At 43.3% G+C, this 21,605-nt stretch overlaps 1 protein-coding gene across 7 annotated transcripts; it reads left to right on the top strand.

Moving 5' to 3' along the window:
* The first annotated feature begins 228 nt into the window (after nt 1–228).
* Nucleotides 229–21,102, top strand: kansl1l (KAT8 regulatory NSL complex subunit 1-like). 7 transcript variants are annotated; one of them, XR_003750814.1, is made up of 16 exons: nt 229–428; nt 696–1,501; nt 7,771–7,912; nt 8,798–8,962; nt 9,497–9,621; nt 10,955–11,135; nt 12,599–12,671; nt 13,146–13,235; nt 14,341–14,475; nt 14,666–14,751; nt 15,037–15,158; nt 15,364–15,427; nt 16,591–16,700; nt 16,915–17,038; nt 19,572–19,990; nt 20,660–21,102. XR_003750814.1 is itself a non-coding variant. In XM_028991848.1 (16 exons), exons 2-15 carry the CDS (start codon nt 729–731, stop codon nt 19,779–19,781), a joined length of 2,400 nt encoding a protein of 799 aa, XP_028847681.1. In that variant the 5' UTR covers nt 229–441; nt 687–728; the 3' UTR covers nt 19,782–19,806; nt 20,660–21,102. The 7 variants fall into 7 exon arrangements, 6 of the variants coding, with proteins under 6 accessions (XP_028847681.1, XP_028847680.1, XP_028847679.1 ...); XM_028991848.1 differs by having other exon boundaries at nt 229–441; nt 687–1,501; nt 19,572–19,806; XM_028991847.1 differs by having other exon boundaries at nt 229–441; nt 19,572–19,806.
* The last annotated feature ends 503 nt before the right edge of the window (nt 21,103–21,605 follow it).

Below are 21,605 nucleotides of genomic sequence, written 5' to 3' on the forward strand. Positions count from 1 at the left end.
TGGGGTATGAATAATTCTGGGCTTGACTGTAACTATATAACCCAGCCACTGGGGATTCTCACCTGCTACGTGTTTGCAGCGCTGGGTGGATGGCAGTCAATAATAACACCAAAACCTGCACACATTAGGAATAAAATGACCCGTGGTGACGTCGCCGGGTGTAGCCACGCCCACCCGCGCGTCACCGCCACCTCCCGGGCGCGGACGCGCGCAGCGGTTCACGGCGCCGCAGTCCAGGGCTGCACCGTGAGGCGGACGGAGGGACGCGTCTCGCCCCGGTCCTCTGCGTGTGCGCCGGACTGGGGACTGGGGACTGGGGACGCGAACGCGTCACGGCAGGTCTGGCGTCCTCGAAGCGGCGCGGCGGGAGAGAATCGAGTTTGATGCGAGGCGGGATAACATGTTGCCGTCGGCTCAACTTCTGACGGGTGAGTCCGTTATGTAAGTAAATACCGCTTATAACCTCACAGATCGTAAAGATATTACATGTAAGAAATGAATCAGGGGACCCCAGACTCATTTATATACACTGCAATAGACAAATAGTATAGACTTTATTAAAATAGCATTTCATAATGCATAATAGTTCATTTTGCCTGTAGGTTTAAACTTAATAAAAACAATGTAAGGAACAATTGAATAGACTGTTTTTTCATTTTGTGTGATTTTTTTATTTGCTTATCGAGAAACTGCAGATTGGAAATAAAAGAGCACCCGGACTAGACAGCATGGCCCCAGCACAGACTAACGGAACCAAAAGTGAGGTACATCTGTCCTCCCCTCTCCTATCTGGAAATATGGACTCTGGAGCCGCTGCCCTGGGAATGGATCTAAGCCCACCGATGAAACTCTTGGAAGACTGTTACAGCCGGAGGGCGAGCCTGAGCGTCTCCTCGCTGCCCTTCCTGGAGGCCTGCTGGCCGAGGAGTCACCTGCCCTATCCGGACGTGCTCCTGCAGCCCCTGCTGCTCGGCGTCCCCTCAGGAAAAGGTGACTGGAATGCCTCGGGACGTAACGCTGTAGGTGGCACCCAAGCAAGTCTCCAGGTAACCTGCAGTCCAGCTGCAGACGTTTTCAGTTCCGCTCGCGATTCTGGACCGGGATTGTACGGCGCACGGAACTTCGCGTGTTCGGAGCCGACGCGAATGGCGGAGGCGACAGGCCAGGCGCTGTGGCACGTCTCCCGACAGAGGGCCCTGGTGGCTCGGGCCGGGAGGATTCAGAAGAGGCTGCAGGGCCTGCTGGGGGACCACGCGTCACGCCACTGTGCCCACCAGCTGAAAGGTCTCAGAGGAAAACCTGCCTTTCCTCCGGACACAAAATGTGTGGTTGTGCGAGAGGCCGGTGGAGAGTTGGGTACGATGACCTCTGTGACCTCTGATGACCTCCAGAGCTTCGCCCGCTGCGCCCATGCGACTTTGCGTGAGGTGCAGGCAGCTCTGGACTCGGACGCCACCGACAGCAGCTCGGATGAGGAACCTGGCAGCTTGGCTCGGCCAGTGTGAGTACTAGTACACCATGGGGTTCACAATTGCCCTGTAATCTGCAAATTGTAGTAAATTACTGGGGTCACATGAGGTTGTGAGTTCGATTCCCGGCTCAGAGTTTGCATGATCGCCCCGTGTTTTGGCGTGGGTTTCCTCTGGATTCTCCAGTTTCCTCCCATCTTTCAAAGGCATGTAAACTGGTGACTCTACCTTGTACGTTGGTGTGAGTGTGTGATGTCTTCGACGTCCCGTTTTATGCCAAAACAGCTGTTTGTTACAACGCCGGCGTAGCACACCATGTACAAAGTGCCTATTCACAGCCCAGGCCGCCTCAGATCAGAGGCGGGGCCATGTGAAATGCGGGCTTTATTCAGCGGTGCGGCGGCCGGGTTCAAAGCCGGCGAGTGCATCTCTGTTTTGTGCTGCAGTGGGACCTTTTTGTAGTCCACCGTGCCACCGTGGGGTCACGGGCCCGAGGGAGGGCCGCGCATGCGACGTATTATCCTGACCTTTACGCCGTCTGTTCAAACAGGCAGCATTCTCCTGTCCACGTCTGAGGCTCGCCGGAGAGCGTGGGCTGTCTAGTGCCTCTGTTTAAGCCACGGCATAGTCCATAGCAAATGCAGAGGTTGTCTCCTGCTTTCACCACACCCTGGATTATAGTGGGACTGGGGTTATATTTTTGAATATACAGTATTATCACAGTATTTATAGTGGCAGTATAAACCTGACTACATAACAATAATAATATAAATGATTATTAAAGTGGTTGTAATACCTGCGTAGTAGCTGAAAGGCAGCCAGCCAGGGTCTGTGACAGGTCGGCCTTGAGAAACCTTCGCCTGACGTATATACGACTTCTCCTCTTATTTTATTACAACCCCCGTGAGCTGTGGAAACTCAAACAGACACGATCACTAGCAGCAGCGCTTTTAGCGGGTAACGTTTCTCCGCGTTCGTGGTTCCCGTCACCGGATCCGACCCCGCAGCTGTGGAGTTTAGTGACGTTTCCTGCAGTTGTGGTTGTTGTTCAGCAGCGAGTAAATAAACAGCAGAGTGTGCGAAGGAGAAGGAGAAGGAACCTTCACATGTCCCCCAAGGTCTCTGGAGACTCGCTTTGAGAACTGACTTGGAAGATGGGGGGGGGTGTCTGAAACCCAGACAGGGGAAGTTATTGGACCAGGGACATTCAGACACATCTGCCAAGTCACTCTCAGCATCCGCCCCCCTTTTCAGAGTCCAGAAAAGATCCTCAGGAAGGCTGGTGGCGCGAATGAATGCGGGTACAGTCTTACTCGCTTGACATAGTAAGAGCTTTCAAGTGTGCTGTTGTAGTAGGCTTGACCTTGTTTCCCCCTTGGGTCTTGTCTGGTTACTTGAGCTCCTTCCTTGGAATTTAGGTTTTAGTGTGTGTATGTGTGCGTTTGTTCAGGTGTTTGCGTTATTTTTGTGGGTCAGGTTCCCATTCTTATTCATCCCCCATTATGATAAAAAAAAAAAACAGGCAGATAAATTAGGCAAATGCATGAAAATCTTCTCCTTCTTTCTTTGGCTGTTGCTGACCCTTCTGGCGCAATCTTCCCCATTGAGAGACTCACTGTCACAGTTTCGTAAATGAATGAATACATTAATGAATTACTAATGTACGGAGCCTTACAGTGGAACACCTTTTTTACACTCAGCACAGTGAATTCCTTCACACACCCATCCCCCGTGGAAAAGCGTCTGCTGTAAATGATGTTTATTGGACCACGTATCTGTGCGCCTGTTTCATGATGTTGCGGCCCGTATTAAAAAAAAACATTATCCTGCAACACAAAAGTCCAGCGCCCTCATTATTAGATCCGGGAACAGACGTGGGGGAGTGAGCCCGTTCCTGCTTGTGTGGGGTCTGCTTGGCAAGCTCTGGGCACTCCGCGGTCGTCACAGATTGTCCTTTTTCGGAACGTCTTCCCTCCAGCTGAGCTGGAATGTGAAACCATCTCCCGCCTCCCCCCGCAGCCCCTAACTTTTACAGAATTTAAACCCAGTTCCCTGTAATAAAGTGGGCCGCGGGGACGCGGACACCTCTCCCTGACGTCAGGACCGACGCTGGCATGGGTTCAGTTCAGAGTTCAGCTCAGTCTCACACATGTTTACAATTTCGAGTGCCGAGGCTGCGGCCGACTTTTTCCTATTTCCTGCAAAAGAACTATCAAGGCAGGCACACCCAAAAATGTTCCTAGTGTCCTGGTAGGAGTGCAGAAAGAGAATTCTCCGTTTTAAATATGGATCCCGGTTTTTTCGGGAACCAGTGCTGATCGTCTCTGCTCGTAATCCTCCTCATCTTAAATTGAGGGATGGACGGTAGAGCAAGTTCGCGAGTCCAGAAACGTGTCTCTGGGGACGGTGCTAACAGCTGTTTGTTTATGTTGTGACCAGGAGGGCCGGCGTCTCGGCAGGCGTCTGTACAGGCGCTTGTGTGTATGTAGTGTGTGTGTGTGTGTGTGTGTGTGTGTGTGCTGCTGCTGCTGCTCCGCCACACTGTAAATATTCCTGGAATTTTCCTATTTGCCAGTCGTGGCCTGCAGGCCTTTGTGTGTACGACGAGGCTGTCTGTTTGTACTTGAAATGTGGGCAGGCTGCATGTGGGTTTTTGGGTCCTTTTCTGTCTCGTCTCTGGATTTTTGGAATCTCGTTTCCAAAACGAGGTCCTAACTCCCTTGTTTCCAGACAAGGGAGTTAGAAACTTGAAATGGAAATTGCACTAATGATTAGTTAGTAGTCCTCTATGTACAGTGACAGGGGAAAAAACTATGCTAATCTGAGCCAACGTCCACTAATGTGCAAACCAGGACAAAGGAGATGATGTGTAGTGGACGTGATTGTTTTTTGATTATTGGAAGCGGTCACTCATGATAGCTGCTCAGCTGTGTTTGTAGTGTCACATCCTAGAAATCCCATTGAGTGTCATGGAAACAGTAACAAACATTTACTCAGCTGAAAAATGTGGGTCCCATGGTAACCGAGACTTACACATTATTTATTAGAACCCCAGGTGATGCTTTTTAAAAAGAAAAAAAAATAGTTAAAAAGAATAAAAGTATAAACCCAGACTCTCCAAAAGAGATTGTTGCTGGGGAATGATTGGCTGCAGATTAATTGTTGGCTCGGTCGTGGAAATGTTAACCTTTAACCACAAGCAAAACATAATAGCTTATGCTTGAGAGACTTTACGGCAAACAAAATACATAGTGAATTATTTCACCAGTGTATGAGCCTCGGACAGAATGGAGAATACATATTGTACCGGTGGAACTTTTCAAAAAGCAAAAGGGGGACTAATAGCCTAGTGGGTAAAAACACTCTCCTGTGAACCAGAAGACCACAAAGTGACAGGTTCAACCCCCAACATACTACCATACTACTAGGGGCAGTGGTGGAAGCGGTTAAGGAAGCGGCCCCGTAATCAGAAGGTTGCCGGTTCGAATCCCGAGCCACTGAGGTGTCACTGAGCAAAGCACCGTCCCCACACACTGCTCCCAGGGCGCTTGTCATGGCTGCCCACTGCTCACTCAGGGTGATGGGTTAAATGCAGAGGACAAATTTCACTGTGTGCACCGTGTGCTGTGCTGCTGTGTATCACATGTGACAATCACTTCACTTTGTTTGTACTTTGTACCATTGTGTCCAGTAGTTACAATCTGTACTACTACTGATTGTAAGTGGTCGCTCATGATAAATGCTTCGAATCTGTGTGTTTTATCACAATTCTGTGGGCTAATGTTGGAGCTTCACCAAGATTTCAAATCGAGCAATGTGAGAGAAGTTGGGCAGACAGAACGATCTGGGTCTCATCAGTGTCTCATCATGAAATCTGAACAGCAGGTTTCATGAAAGCATGGCCAAGAGGCAGAAGGAAAAAAACAGAAACAAATGGGACCCCAGACAGGACCCTGGGGATCACCATTATTATCTGTCTCTGACCACAACACTTTTAATCTGAGCAAACCACAGAGATATGAGGCTGCATCAGACGCCGTGCAGACACAGATCAAGGAGTGTGATTTTGAGCCACTGGTGACTTTAAACAAGGCCTTCTCTGTATTGTGAAAATGATGGAACCCAGGCAGATACTGTGCCTACAGATGACTATAAGATGAGCATGAACCATAACTGTAACCTTTTTATTCTAGTGTTCCAGAATGCTATGTTTGAAATTGGACAAAATATATCGCTGTGCCTTGTCCTAGGTTTCTTAAGACTTTGAGTTAATACAGCTGTTTTTTAGAGATGGAGGAAGCTGTCCAGAAACAAGGGACAACCGGTGTCAGTTACTAAAGTACAGAGGGTGGGGAGACAGGTTTTTAGGACATGGATTAAACTTCCTGGGAGATTATTATGATACAAAAAGAGAAATGTCACAGCCAGTTCAAAAATAGAGAAGAAAATAGGGATCATAGAAACCCACAGAACCACAGCAATGTGTATTTGGTGAAGAGATCAGTTGTTGGTCTTATTTATTGTAGTATTAAATAGGTTATGAAAGTGTTACAATGAGTACTGCTGTAAAGAAGATCTACCAGAGTATCAGGTGGCCGGAAGATAGTGTTTACAGTGGAGAACAAAGCTCCTTTGTTCCCATCACCGGACTTAATTAAGTCTGCTTAATAAGCAGATTTGGCAGTTGAAACAGCATTTACACCTATGTGTTTAAACTGAATAATCCATGGTTGGCTGAAGGACTCAGTCCTGCATGGCACTGGACAGAAAATGCATCTACAACATCGAGTAGTCCATTCATAAAACGGGAGAACAGTTGTCTTGGGTTGCAGTTTCAGTAGTTTCATTGTTCACTGGGCCAATCACAATGCCTATTTTTAAGTACTTTAATTTAAATGCAATTATCTTTATTTTTGCTCATCAGCTAATGGTTGGTTGTCCACATGGTGAAAGAAAACACTTTTTATTTTTCCTCATTTAGATCCAAGAAGTTATAGGTTGCGTTTTTTTTTTTTTCTTTTGTGCCACAAAGCAGCACTAGCAATTACAATTTTATTCTAAAAAATTTATTTCATTTCCTGAATCAATATGTTGTTGAAACTATGTTACAAACCAAAATGTTGGAAACTAATTGCAGTTTTACAAGGTGTATATAGTTTCCCTAAGTGTTTCCTAACCCAGTGTTCCCAGCCCTGGTCCTGGAGGAACATCTTCCAGTAAGTTTTTGTTGTAACCCACAGGGCTTCACAACCTGCCACACTCATTATTAGGCCATTAAGAAACACCTCAGCCTAATGAGGGTAGGGTTAAAGTGAAGACTTTTAGGCAGATGTTCCTCCAGGAACAGGGTTGGGAAACACTGCCCTAACCTAACCAAGCTACACAATGGATAATCTAAAAAAACATTAACCACATACAATTGTCTCACAGCGCAAAGTCCCAGCTGAAAGCTTTGCATATTTCATGAAATGCTTTGAAACATTGCACGTGCTAATCACACACAGCCAGTTCCTGGCTCCTAACAAGATTTTTATTTGCCATGTCATATGTCCGTTTCAAGCTTTAAAAGTGTAGAATTTGTTGGCTCTGTTTGACAGGCACGTTTTCCTGAAGGGAGTCTTAATTTGTGTTTTGTGTAGCACATGTCCAGAACCATGGTTTATGTCAGAACCTAGTCACTCATTGAGAAAACAGTGAGTTTTGTGCCCAGCATCACTTTGAGAAGTGTATTTTTATGTGAACAAGAAAAATACAACAAACTACACTAGAAAGTGAGCAGTCTTTTTTATATTACATATTTATTACAGCCTTTCTGTCAAGACACATCTGAAGAAGGGTGAAGCACAAACACTCAACATTTTTAATGAATGAAATTCCTCAAAATTATTTTTATGAATTAAAATGGCAACAAAAAGAAACATGGCATAATGTAGGGTTCCCCCAGGTCAATGACCCTAATTACCTGTTGGTGACTAGGACCCAGCATACATGTGTGATTTCACACTTTCAATGGATTCAAATTGTTGTTTGGGGCCTTTGTGATGTATTAATGGCAAAATGAAGTCCCTGATTTAGTAAAAGAGATTACTCCCCAGTCACTGCACGTATATCTGCAGGTAGGGAGAAAGGTTCTTTAACTTTTCATGTTTTGTGACATGTACACATTTTTTTGGTATAAATCATAATTAGAACTGAGTAGTGTTTGGACGTCGACGTCTACACCAGGGGAGGCTGTGCACAAGGGGCTAAGAATTATTCGTGGTTAATAACCTATGTCTATTATGCTATGGATATCCTGCAGATCTGGGGGCTGTGAACGGAGGTGGCTGGCGGAGAGGGCGGAGCTGGCCAGCCGCTGGACGTGGTTGCAGATGAGGGTGGCAGAGTTGGAGAGCAGGATTCAACAACTGGGGAGTCTCCACCAGCAAATAGTGAAAACCAAGGTATGGTTGCCCAGTTCACCCTCATATATCGTACATTTGTGTTAGGTCTTTTATGAGCTGTCATTCAAGTTACAGAATATGATAGGACCTGTAACGAGAGCTCAGCTTTGCAAAACTCTTAAATCTGTGTGGGTTTTTACAATGTAAGCAACCTCTAGGGGTGCCAAACGCTTGCTACTTCTGTCACTTAACCTATGTTCAAATGATCTGACTTGTGAATGTGAAACAGGAGTGCTGTGATCATGTTTTCATGTTTTAAGTGAAAGAAATGCATTATTAGAACTGAAGGTCTCCGTATTCTGTAGTCTGAACATGGCTTTCTGTCTTTCCATGCCACGCTCTTTCATTTGCTGTAGTTTGTTGGTGTCCTGGCAAGATATTTACCATGCTTCATATCTGGTTGCAGTCATGAACGTTTTTGACCACTTTCATACATTGTCAATTGCTGATCAACCACCGATTGGACATTTTGGTCTGTTGCTGTCAATGACCTCCTAATTGAACTTAAAACCATGTAATCCAAACCAGGTATTATTTTAATTTATAAATCTTATAAAGCTGCTTTGTACATTGTGTTTTGTTTAGCTCTCCAGTCCATCTGTGCTGCCTGTGGTTCTTCGGTTATTGTCTTTGAGGCCTGCTTAGTTGAGCTGCTGTTACAGAATAACGTCTATCTTTTGTTCTGTCAGCTGCAGCTGCTTCGACGTGTTCTGATTCAATTTCACAGAGCTAATCCCACCGCAGTCCTGTTTTACACGTGGGTGGACGCTGCTCTCCTCCGCTGACCAGAGAACAGAAATTCACTTAACTTCCTCAAACTGCGCCGTCCTTCCCGTCTTTTACCCAAGCCAAGCTCACGTATTCCATGTGTGTGCATTCGTCCAGGGTGGTGTGGTTTTGGCTGAGTCCCAGCCTATGACAGACACGCAGATCCAGCAGACCCTGCTGACAGAAACAGCGGGGCTGTCGTTTACTTCAGGCAACCTGCCCTCTGACCTGGACACGGAGCACTGTAGTCCCACGCGCCTGCTGTGGAACATACAAAGACAGGTGAGAGACTGTTACGTGAAGGCCTTGCATCTGGGGATAAATTGGTGAGTCATTTTAGCACCTTCCACGTGTGACCCATCAAGATTTAACTCTGCCATATGTAATGCTCCGTTTGGTTGCCGTTTCAATACCTGTCAAGTGTTGGCCATGGGGTGTGAATAAAGAGGTGTGCACGATATTGAAGCCTTTACCTTTACGTGCCCATTCCTAACATTCTCCTGTTTTGTTTCAATTCAACATATTTATTGTTCCCTTAATCATACCATTTTCTTCATCATTACGTCAGTGATGCTAATTAGCTCAAGTGTCTCTCTCTGGGCTTTACGCCTTCATTCGTTAGATCTAACCATTGAATGGGTGCCTCTGACCTCACAGCACCATGAGCTTCATCAAATAATGTCCATTAGTTTTTGGAATTAAACTACATCTTCATCAAAGCGGATTAGTCTGTGGCAGACTCGAGACAGGTGTTTTGGCGCAAGCAGATGGAGAGATGGATGGATCTATGACAGCTTTTGTTTTTTGTTTCTTCAGAGTGCCCAGCTCACACAGATAGTCAACAGCTTGATGCCCCCATTGAGCCTTTCCCCGGGATCTTCTCCGGTCTCCAAACCCATGTTGCACCCCTACAGAGACCGGCGGAAGAGAGCCCATGGCAGGTAAACAAGAATCCATATGAAAGATGTGTATAGATACACATATAGCATAGATGAGTGTGACCAAGCTTAGTGAATTCTGTCTCATCAGGTCTGGTGTGTCGTAAATTAGCCGCAAAGGGCATCGGAAGAGAATTCAAAATATATAATGGCTATTTAATGACCACCATTTCGGAGGACATTCCTGTTTTAGCAGGGCTGAGTGAAGGTTTAATATCTTGCTTGTGTAGACTGCATCCATCGCCACACATTGACAAGTCAATATTGATAAAAACATTCAACTGATCGATCAGAGAAAGAGGTTCACTGTAGCACCATAGAGAAGGTTGCAGAAAGAAGAATAAGCGACGTGTTAATCAGTCATTCTACGTGCTAATCAGTCACTTCTCTTTGTTTTTCTGTATATTTACATTTACATTTTTGGAATTTGTCCATGATTTAACCCTTTATCCAGAGTGACTTACAATCAGTATTTACAGGGACAGTCCCCCTGGAGACACTCAGGGTTAAGTGTCTTGCTCAGGGACGCAATGGGAGTAAGTGGGGTTTGAACCTGGGTCTTCTGGTTCATAGGCATGTGTATTACCTACTAGGCGACTACCACCCCATATATAAAAAGACAAAACTACTTTCTGGGATATTGTGCAAGACACTCGCTGATGGGATGTCTGTGTTACATTAGCCTTGTTACATTGCTTAAATTTTTTTTTCTTGAATATTGTATAGTTTGAAGCCACCATGGAACTATCTGACAATTCATAATATTGTAGTAACTCAGCAAGTATATGTATGCAGAAGCATGTGAAAAACATGGCACCCCCAAAAGCCACTGGACTTTATTGAAGTATTTGTCACTCTGGTGCCACATTTGAGTTAATTGAAAGGGCTGTTGCTGTGAGGTATTGTCAGCAATACCCTCCAGTTTTAATCTTTTATCCTGTCTATGAAAATCCCATTAAGAAGGGTTGTCAGGGAGGCTTATTCGGGTCACGGTGCTAGGGTGATCCATTTCGTATCCGGGGAATCGCAAACACCCTTGAGGAACAGGTGCTGTTAAGAGGGTTCGCTTGACTTATTGAACTTATTGGAGTGCGGCTGGGGGTAGGAATATGAACTGCACCAAAGCGAGCCATCACTGCAGTCCTTAAACACTCCTTCTATCATTCTTGAACGTAAACATGGAAAATGTTCTGTCATTCCAAGTTATGAATCTGATGTCTTATTGGCTCCAGGTTTTGGTGCATGTGCTTACTGTGCTTTTTCATCATTTGATGGCTGTTTGAGTTTAGTAGAACGTCAGTCAGCCATGTAATGTTGTAAAACTCTTCCCACGCAGTGACCTGGCCAACGTGAACTTGCTCTTCCAGGAAGGAGCTCAGTGTTTTGGTCAGAAAAGGAGACAAGACAGTCGGAGGAAGCATCGCTTCTCCAAAGCAGATGTCACTTGTGCCTCTGCTCGCACACGGCCCCTCCTGTCCTACCACAAGCCTCGCATCTTCACCCTGGGTGCTTATCAGGTAAGGCTGCCCACATCTCTTTGCTTCCTCTGCAGTGTCACTTCAGCGCCTTTACTGATGACCAAAGGACTATCCAAATGACATACTTCGGTGTCATTGTTATTAATTCTTGAATGAATGGTGAATGTGATACATATGACCACCCACCCTGCATGACGGCCAATGTTCAGTAATGTTCCGCACGAAAAGCCACGTCGCCTATTCATCCCTGGACTTGATTTAGCTCCAGGCTGACTGGAAAAATCAATTCATCATCATGCCTAAGTGTTTTCAAAAACGCACAAATGAATCAATGCTTCACGGGGCTCTCCATCAAGCACTTCCCGGCAGCTGGCGTATTTAAATAAAGCTTCATTTTAGCCCTGCGTCTCTGTGAAGAGTCCTTGTGCAGTAGGGACCGCTGGAACCCAATGCTGAGCTTCCCTCCAACTGAGTCATTTTATGTGGCGCAGTAAAACCGGGTAGTGATGTTGTGCATGCTGCTGTCTGGGCTCTGTAGAACAGTGACGCCCATGTTAACACCTATAGTGCTGGTCATTTAGGGTCAGATCACTTAAATAACACAGTACGGCAGACCAAGCTCACTGGTTCAGGCTGGTCTGATACGACATACAGCGACTGCAGGTGGTTTTACCCAGCAGCCTCTACTTCTATTCCTTATGGGACCCATTAACCTGCAGCAGATGCTGTCAGATGCTGCCCTCGCCTTTTGACTTGGCCTTACCCCGGTGCTGTAACATGAAGGGGAGGCAGCCAAATGAACAGACATGTAATGGGAGGAAAAGAAAGGAGGCTGGATTAGGGTTATTTTTGACTGTGATGACACATGCTGGCTTTGTGTTCATCCTTCAGAATTTGGAGAATGGGGGTGTTCAGTCCCACCATTGAGAGGTAGTTTACCAGCTTGTGTTTACAGTACACCGTCCTACAGTGTGACTAGTATTAGGTTATCACTGTCACCCTGTAGGACTGTTCCTTATCATAAATATTAGTGTTGTTTAGTGTACGTGGGTGAAAATGGATCACAAATGGGCAAACACACTCAAAGACTAAGTCCAGTTTTGATTGATAATTGACATTTAAACCGTCTGCTCTTTAACCACACAACATTCTGCAAAACTTTGAAACTCTGTGAACTTCTCACTGACTCCTCAAGTCAGGTAAAGAAACATTAGCTCGATAGCCTGGCAGTTAGAGTTGCCATGGCAACTGAGCCTTTTAGTGTGTGCTTGTGTCACCCCGAGCTAAACCTTTTACCAAACGAAGGCTGAAACCGGAACTTGGCACTTTTTGGCATTTCAGGGATGTTTACCCGGTATACTTTGACCTTCTTACTTCATAGCAGAGAAAAGAGAGAAAATGTTGAAATGAGATGAGATTAATGGTGAAACTCACAGCGTAAAGTGTCAGAATTCTGAACCTCCTTCTCCCATCTCCCGCTCACTCTTCTTCTCTCTCTCCAGAAGTTGAAAGGTTCCGGTTCTGGCCTTTCGATTGCAGCCCACAGGCCACACCCCGTGCTGTCTCTCATCACAGGTGGGCTCCAGGAGGAAGCGATGCAAAGAGATAGTAGCATAGCTAGAGAGGAGAGCGTAACTCAGAAAGGCAAAATCTTCATAAAGTCAGTGACCATCATCCTAAATGTCCTGAGTTAACCAAGAAAACAGAACTTTAAAGCTAAGAGAAACCAATAGAAGTTGTTTATATTGTTTGTGTATATGTAGGGCTTGTTAGGATGTACATAAAGAGATAATAGCTTAGATAAATGGATAAAACAAGAAAGATATCTTGAGGAAAAGACACTAACTACACTTTCTGTTGGAGTTTAAGAAAGGGCGGAGCCTAAGGATTAAAATCCCTCATGTACTCCTGTTTCTGTGTGATTTAAACATTGTCCCATCAATACGTCACATGCACATACATCATTACAGTTTGTGTTTTTTTATCTCTTTTGTAAATCCTGAGGATCTTGCTAGAAGCGTTGACTATTGTCCCTGATATTTCTTATAGAGACTCCTCTCTCAGTTCATCTGCAGAATGGTTTGAAGGAGTCCAGTTCCCTCCTCGGCTTCAGTGAAACTCCTCACCCACATACATTCAGTAAGTCTCTAGATTTGTTCTCAACTGGCCGGTTTCTCAAATGCACTCTTCAAGTGAATTTTCACCCTTCAGTAGACTTACACAAAACAAAAACGCTGGTGAGTCTAAAAGAGTGAAGGTCATATGAAACTCAGTGCCCTCACCGTGATCTTAAACCAGCATTTAGAGCAGTGTGCTCTTTGGCAGTAACCCTCCTTGGCACAGCACCAGGGGAATTTCACACAAGCCCTGCGTCACCTAGTCAAATTGTTATTGGCCTGCCGCTCCATTGGATGTTGCGTGGAGCGGGTGGGGGGGTGGGTGGGTTTAATGATTGTAAATCACCCCGCTATTCTCCATGGACCTACACAAAGAAAGAGAGGGAGGGAGAGAGTGTGAGAGAGAGAGAGACTCCTGTGGGATGTGGGCATGAGTAATAAGTGAAGCTATGGGTGTTGTGCTGAAAGATGCGCCCCCTCGCTGTTCTGTTGATTTTCTGTCAGGGCAGAGATAAAGTAAAAAAAACACACACACACACACCCTGATTTTTCAAACGCAGCCTACTGCTGTTAGTCTCAGTGGAAGAGTTCTTTCACTTCCAACTTATTTTTTCCAAAAAACTGCTAGACAGCACTATGATCCCTCAGAATAAAATGGGAAGGAAGAGGAAGACCACTCACAGCGGAGTAGCTTGCTTTTGGACTTTTTTTTTCCCAACCATTCCTAATGTTATTCTGTATTTAACATAACTGATAACGTTCCTGAAAGAGAGATGAGGCGTGTGATTTTAGAGGTGAAGCAATTGTCCTTACTTATCTTACTAAAACAGGCGAAGTGTTGGCACTGTTCTACACTAGCAACACACAAACACAGCTCTATCAGTCCACCGTCCCATCCCTGTCCTCCGCCTCCACCATCCATCCACGCACCCAGCACTGACAGCCTCGTGTCTATCGCAGTGTCACAGTCCAGGACATCAGTGCAGCTCTGTCTCCCAGTGAGGTGTGATTTAAAGCTGCTGGTACTGTGTGGTGTTAATATGTGTCTGCTCCAGTTCCCTTTTCTCAGACAAGCAAGCGAAATTCCTGATGGCTATACCCTCTGCTGGACGTTTCCCCGGTTACAGGTTGCAGTCATCCACCATTGAAACATGGGAGGAATGGGGGTAACAGCGAGGAGAAGTTGCAGCACAGCATGCAGGACACCCCTAAACGCACCCATTGCATCAGCAGGAAGAGGCTCTACAGTGACCCAGTACCATGTAGGTTTAGAAATTGGCCTTTAAAAAAAAACAATGATTGTAGCAGCAGAGTTTATCTTACCACAATAAAAATTAAAAAACTAGAACTGCATTTATAGAATAGGTTTTTATTGGAGACTAGGCCATTCTTAGAAGCTGTCTGGTATTACAGCAGTCATAGTTGATCATCTCATGGTTCACGTGTTTGTAGCAGACGATGGAATGACGGTTCACAGGAAAAGCTTGGAGGATGTGATCATGCCCCAGACCTCCCAAACGCACCACAGGAGCACCAAGGTGATTAGGATATTGCTGACCAACTTTAATACTGCAGTCCCGTCATATGCTCATATCATTTTTATGAATAAAGTTGTTAGGTATTGTTTGCAGAATGAGTCGTATTTTTTGTGTGTGCATCACTTTAATGCAACAGGACTAGGAAAAGACTTAATTAATCGTCTTTAATAGAGTCTATTTTTTTTTTATTATACTCTAGGATTTATTAATGAAGCTTTGGCATTGAATACATGGACAGAATATGCAATATGTTTGGTTCTTGTTAATGCGTGTACATCTTTCTAGTTCACGGTCCGTAAAAGGAATGGAGAAAGTGTTTATAACATCGATAATGTTGTCATCTCCATGTCCCCGGCTGCCACTTCCAAGGTGGAGAAGCTGCAGTATAAAGATATTATGACACCCAGGTACTTCCTTGAGTGTGTTTGATCAAACGTCTTCACCGCTTTCTGCATGTTAAAGAAATGTGGTTGTTTTCTCTCAGGATTTTTTCCGTTTCCTTTCAACATGGCTGTGATGGTTACTGTGGATACCTAATATCATTTTGAGCTGTGTGGCTTAAGCCTGTGACATTATGGGAGTCACATTTACAATGTGTTTGCATGTGTGTAGCTGGAGACTGGTGGATATTGTGCCTCTGGTGAAGTGGGAATATGATCAGGAAGAGGAAGAAAAGGTGAGATAAACACATTTACACTGCCCTCCATAATTATTGGAACTCCTGGGTAAGATGTGTTCTTTAGCTTCTAATAAGTTCAGTTTTATTCTAAATAATATAGGATCACAATGAAAAAAGAGGAAAATCCAACCTTTAATTCCAGTGTTTTTATTCAGTGTGCCACCTTAAATCATGTGTGCCACAATTATTAGCACCCCTGATGTTAATACCTCGTACAACCCCCTTTTGCTGACAAAACAGCACCTAATCTTTACCTATACACTGTTTCACAGTGTGGGAGAATAGAGAAAGAGAGCATTCCTCTTTGTACAATCTCTCTAAATCACCTAGCGATCTGTGTCCTCTCCTCTGCACTCTCCTCTTCAGCTCACGCCACAGGCTTTCAATGAGGTCTGAAGACTGAGATGGGAGGCCATCTCCGTGTCTGGTGAACCATTTCTGTGTAGATTTGGCCATATGTTTAGGATCATTATCTTGCTGAAAGACCCAGTGACGAACCATCTTCATCTTTCGGGCAGAGGCCTCCAGAATTTGCTTTAAAATATCCTGCCATTTGAAAGCATTCATGATGCCATAAGGTGCTTTTCTGCATACTCATCTCTTGTGTTCTACCAGACCCACTTAAGAGTGTTTGTTGCCTAGCTCTATCTTGGTCTCATCTGACCAAAGCACGCAGTCCCAGTTGAATCCCCTGCTTAGTGAAAGTACTGCTTAGTGAATTTTATTTCTCTTACCTTTTCTCCCACTGTTCTGGTTTTAAATGTCTTAATGGTTGCTCTGACAGGAGAAATGGACAAGTGCAGGCGAGTGGCTGTTTCCTTTTAAAGGTCGACACACATCTGCCCCACCTTAATGGGGGGGAACAGGAAGTGATGAATTAAATTTTCCTAGATTCTCGGATCAACTTTGTAAATTACTATAGAAAGGACAGAAATACTTCAATTAAATTTATTTCCTAGTAATTGTCAGGGGTGAAAATTATTGTGATTTTTCTACAATTTTCAGTTTGAGAGTATGCTTCACAATACTACATCTTTTAAAACATCTTAACCAGGGGTTCCAATGATTATGGAGGGCAGTGCACATGCATTCATATTCAACATACACTTAAATATACATTAACTCACGCTCACACACGTAAACCTATGTCTCTGTTTCAGTTGGAGTGTTTATCAGATGAAGTTTTTGCCCAGAGGCACCAGAGTTGCGAGTCTAGAGAGAAGCTCCGCTGGTGCTCCTGGGACCAGGTCAGCAGGTCGAGGAGAAGCAGGTGTGTGTGTAATGAATATATTTTACATTTACAGCATTTATCAGACGCCCAACTTAGGGTTAAGTATCTTGCTCAGGGACACAATGGTAGTAAGTGGGTTCTGTACCTGGGTACCCTACATTAGGATTGTTCTGTTCTGACATTAACACACTTCTGGTCATACTTGTCAGTTTGGGTCATGTGTGTGCTGATGTCAGATTACTGTGCCCTGCAGGTCTTCCACCAGCATCACACATAACACCGATGTGTCTGAGACAGAGTGCACACCCCCTCCTCATCCAGATTGGAGTGTTTGTACATCTGGAGCTGACTCAGAGGGAGATCAGGAGGACTGTGCTGTAAGGCACTTACCATCCATGTTTATGGTTAATTGCTCGTTATTAAAGTTTATTTTGGGTCTGCTTCATTATAATGAAATAGGCTTATGTGTATTAGGCTGTGATACTTTTCTGGCTGCATTTGACAGGGGGTGTGGCTTATTGCAAGGGACATAGGGACTTCTGAATAGCTTTTTTCATAGGAGCTAAATAAAAGCTCTTGTCTGAGTCCTTGCCTTGTCGTGAGTGTCCTTACATCCTTTTCTACCCCCCCATTTATGTCATGGTGAGTGCCTGCATAATCCAGTGTAAACATCTTGTGTTTTAGAAATCTCTTAAAAAGTACAAGGTTATAGTGTTCTGACTAAAACACCTATTTTGTAAAATAAACAATAGAGAGTCTGATATTATTTTTATGCAGTTGGTCTGCAGTTCCCTAAGGAAGAAGCTTATGGAAAAAGGGATGTTTCCGAACATCATTCACAGTGGCTGATTTAAGATAGCATAGAGCAGGGGAGAGGGAGTTGTAGTTCATTTTTCACGTCCATGATCCAAATGATGGGAAAGTCATTGTTGGAACGCAAAACACAAGTTGTCGGAAGCGAAAAATGAATACCATTTTTTAAAACCAAATTCTTCTTTTTTCAGGAAAACATATGTGCAAAAATTTTCTTAAAATTAGTAAACATTACTTCATTTTCAAATGTGATAATAACAAAAAAGACATAGGTAGGCATAAAAATATGAAAACCTCAGAATTATATATTCAGAATGTCTCTCTGTCTATTTACATAAATGTAATTCTGGGAAGTATTTTATTATGTATTTGCTTGGGACAACACTGAAGATATGACACTTTGATACAATATAAAGTAGTCAGTGTACAGCTTGTATAATTTTTTTTGTAAATTGGCTGTCCCCTCAAAATAACTAAATACACAGCCATTAATGTCTACCACAGGCAATAAAAAGTGAGTAAAGAAAAGATAAAAAAAAAAGTGAAACCACTGTTGGCTGCTGTGTTATATGTATAACTGTCCTTGCCACTAATGGTGGAATCGAATCTTAAACAGAATGGGATTTTTTCACAATTGTGTGCTCCCCAATGGTAAGACTGTCACACTTGTCCTTGTCATGTTGTGAAACCACATGAAAATAGAATTAGATATTACTGAACTTCATGTGTTTTTATTGATATTTTATTGAAATTGATAACATTTTGCCATAATTGCTAAATTGGGTAGATATTTAATTTTACATTTTAAATTTACGGCATTTATCAGATGCCCTTATCCAGAGCGACTTACATTCAGTAGTTACAGGGACAGTCCCTCTTGCTCAGGGACACAATGGTAGTAAGCAGGGTTTGACCCTGTGCCTTCTGGTTCATAGGTGAGTGTGTTACCCACTAGGCTACTACCACCCCTTTTGATAGCTCTATTAATATTATTGTGTATTATGCTGTTATAACCTAGATTGTTAATAGCATGTAATGCACTGTGCAAAAATGAACACCGATTCTGCCATATTTATATTTATTCTAAAATAGAATCATAGGGCGGAACATTAGTCGCATTTATTATACTGCAACATCTCAAGCTGGTGGAGACTATTTTAACATGCCTCATAGTGTTGTCAGGACCTTTTTTTTCGCAGAGAGGCCATCAAAACCAGGACAGTATGACCCAGAGGGTGCAGTGCTGCTGTGTCTTTGTGTGTTTGCATTATTCTTGTGTGTTTAAGGGTCCTTCGGCCCCTCCTGCTGTTCTGAGTGTGATTAAACACTGGACAGATTGAGGAAGGCTCTTGCTCTGATTGGAGTGAGTCAAGCCTGCCACACTTAACATCGTGCCTTCAATCAAGACTGTAATGGGAGCATTGTTTAAATTCAGCGTTGCTAGGAACTTGAAACCCATCAGACAGAAAGAAACAAAGAGACTGTAGGCAATTTTCCCAGCTACAAAGCCTATCTGTTCCACTCAATGCAAAAAAAAAGAAAGATCACACAATTTTCCAAGCTTAGTTCTATATTCCACTTCAATAATTTTAATCACCATATTAAAAAACCCATCTGCATACATTACGTTCTCCCAGCTAAAAGTATCTCAAAGGAAGGGTAAAAAAAAAAACCCGGCTGATTGGAAGATAATTGTTGCAGAAAGGCAGTGGTCTGGGGGCGTCTGCTGTCAGAGATGTAGCTGTCACCTGCTCCGGAGCCAATGTAACAACTCCTACAGGCTGAGGTAAAGGCCAGCGGGGCTGGCGTTGAGTCTCCAGGGGGTCGGGTGGGTGTGAAGGTCACCACAGAGGGACTAAGGTGTGGGGATTCCCTGATGTCACTGCAGTGCAACGTCAAGCATGGTTTCCTGGCACGTTTCATAATTGAAGGTCACATCTCAGAACTGGGATTTTTAATATGAACTTAAAAATGTATAAAACCATGCGGGTGGTTTATGGGTGTCTATGATGTATGGCAAGCCAGTGTGTGAGCCTGTGAATTGATATGTGTATAGGTGTGATTTTTGAGTGACTCCTATGTTCTTTGTCACCTCAGCCACAGCTACCGTGGGACAAACGTGTTTTCCCCTTGAGTGCTGATGAAGAGGAGGCCCTGATGTACGATGATGACGAAGAAGATGAAGCATTGACCAAGGTCTGGGTTGAGGGGGAAGACACAAGCTCCAGCAGTACAGACAGCAGCTCTGAGAAGAATGGGTGCGAAGGGACATCTGCTGGGCACAAAAGGAAACGCAGACACCCGTGAAGAATGGAGGTCCCACATGACATATGTAAATTATATACAAGAGTATAAAGTAAAATCCCTGCCAAACTGTTTAAAGCCAGTTAGAGCCAAAAACTATCATGTTTGTTTCACTGTTAGCTTCACCTCGTGCTAAAAATTTATTTCCTCTGCTTCCTTTTTTTTTTAGATGAAGATTTATCTTCACTTTATCATCAAAAGAGAGGGTGCAGGTTAGCATAGTTGACACTTTTGGTTAAATCGCTTACCTTTTGCCATCTCAAAATTTGATGGTCTTTCATTTATTAAACACTATCCCTGTCCTAGAGTCATAATTTTAAAGACTAGTCGGCTAGATATAGAACTGATGATATCATTTCAACAGCCAATCAGCTTGCAGGAGTAGTGCACCATCAAAAAATGACTTGTTTGTTGGTGCTTTTGACATGATGATGTTTAGTGATATCAGTTAGTGATGATCATGACAGTGCAATACAGAGAAATGAATATGTACACAGTTATATACCATTAATACAAATTTTGTGGCATTATTTGCGCTTTTACTGTTTTATTGTCCCTTGTTTCTAACAAAAGATCTCTTGTATTTTTTTATATGAAAAGTCTGTTGCATCTTTCATAAATACAATATTATAAAACTAAAATCCCAGTAATCAACTAGTAATTTTTACTAATTAATTTTACTAATTGACTATCCATCTTTATTCCATGCAATTTTGATAATTAAAAAAAATTATTATATATTGGTATATACGTGAAATATATAATCAGAAAATGAAAAATGATTCTACATTTAAATATATATGTTATAACACTTTTTTTTTTAATATTGTTAGTATGACTATTATAAGTATTGATAATTTTAATTATTTTTTTTGCTGCAGATTCATCACCAATCACAGCCTCATCACTCCTCCAGAGAGAAAATGAAGTTTGTCTTTTTTAAACGCACACTTTAAATGATTTTAATGGAAAATCTACTCCACATTGGAAATCTCAGACTTTTAAAATATGTTGCATGGGGAAATATGTTGTTGCACTATTTATTATCTACATTGCTGTAGTTTTTAATCATTGTGTAAGTAGTTTTGCTATGATATATTTATTGGCGTATATATGTGTGTGTGTGTGTGTGTGTGTGTGTGTGTGTGCACATGTTCTCATATTAAAGAGATTGATAATTAAATGTTAAAGACTTTGCTAATGCAATATTAAAATACTGTTTACTGTACATAACATGTAACTGTCACACTACACTCACCTTGTATGAAATGATGTTTTTATACAGATCTTTTCAAATAAAAATAAAAAAACAGTTGATAGTGTATGTAGATTGTATTATTTTACATTTTGATTATTTAGATGATACTTTTATGCAACTTGTAGATGAGGGCTAACATTAAAGCTTAGGATGTAAAAGGAAACAAGTAAAACTGCTGCTCATTTCAAAAGTCTATGCGCTTTACATGAAAGAAAATGTAAATGTGAGAGGATGTGCTCTCTGAACAGATGAGTTGAAGACTGAGAGTGTTGTAGCTGCCCTCATGGTGAGACAAGAACATTCTAGACTGGTATGGTCTTATGTGTGGGGTCCAAAATGAAACGTGGATTTGGAGTCGATTTGAAAGCCAGACCAGTGGGCCCAGTGGAGAGGACCGTAGCAGAAGTGATGAGCTGGTTGTGGGCTCGTCCAATAAGGATTTGGTGGGACCAGGTGATAAGATTGCAGGTACATTTCCAGCCTCTGGTTGGTGGGTGGCCAGTGCCCCATTGGACAGGGGCAGGGATTGGGCCGGATAGGTTTTGGGCACGGAAAATCGGTGTCAGGGG

The sequence above is a fragment of the Denticeps clupeoides genome, chromosome 9 (genome assembly GCF_900700375.1).
Source record: "Denticeps clupeoides chromosome 9, fDenClu1.1, whole genome shotgun sequence".
NCBI lineage: Eukaryota > Metazoa > Chordata > Actinopteri > Clupeiformes > Denticipitidae > Denticeps > Denticeps clupeoides.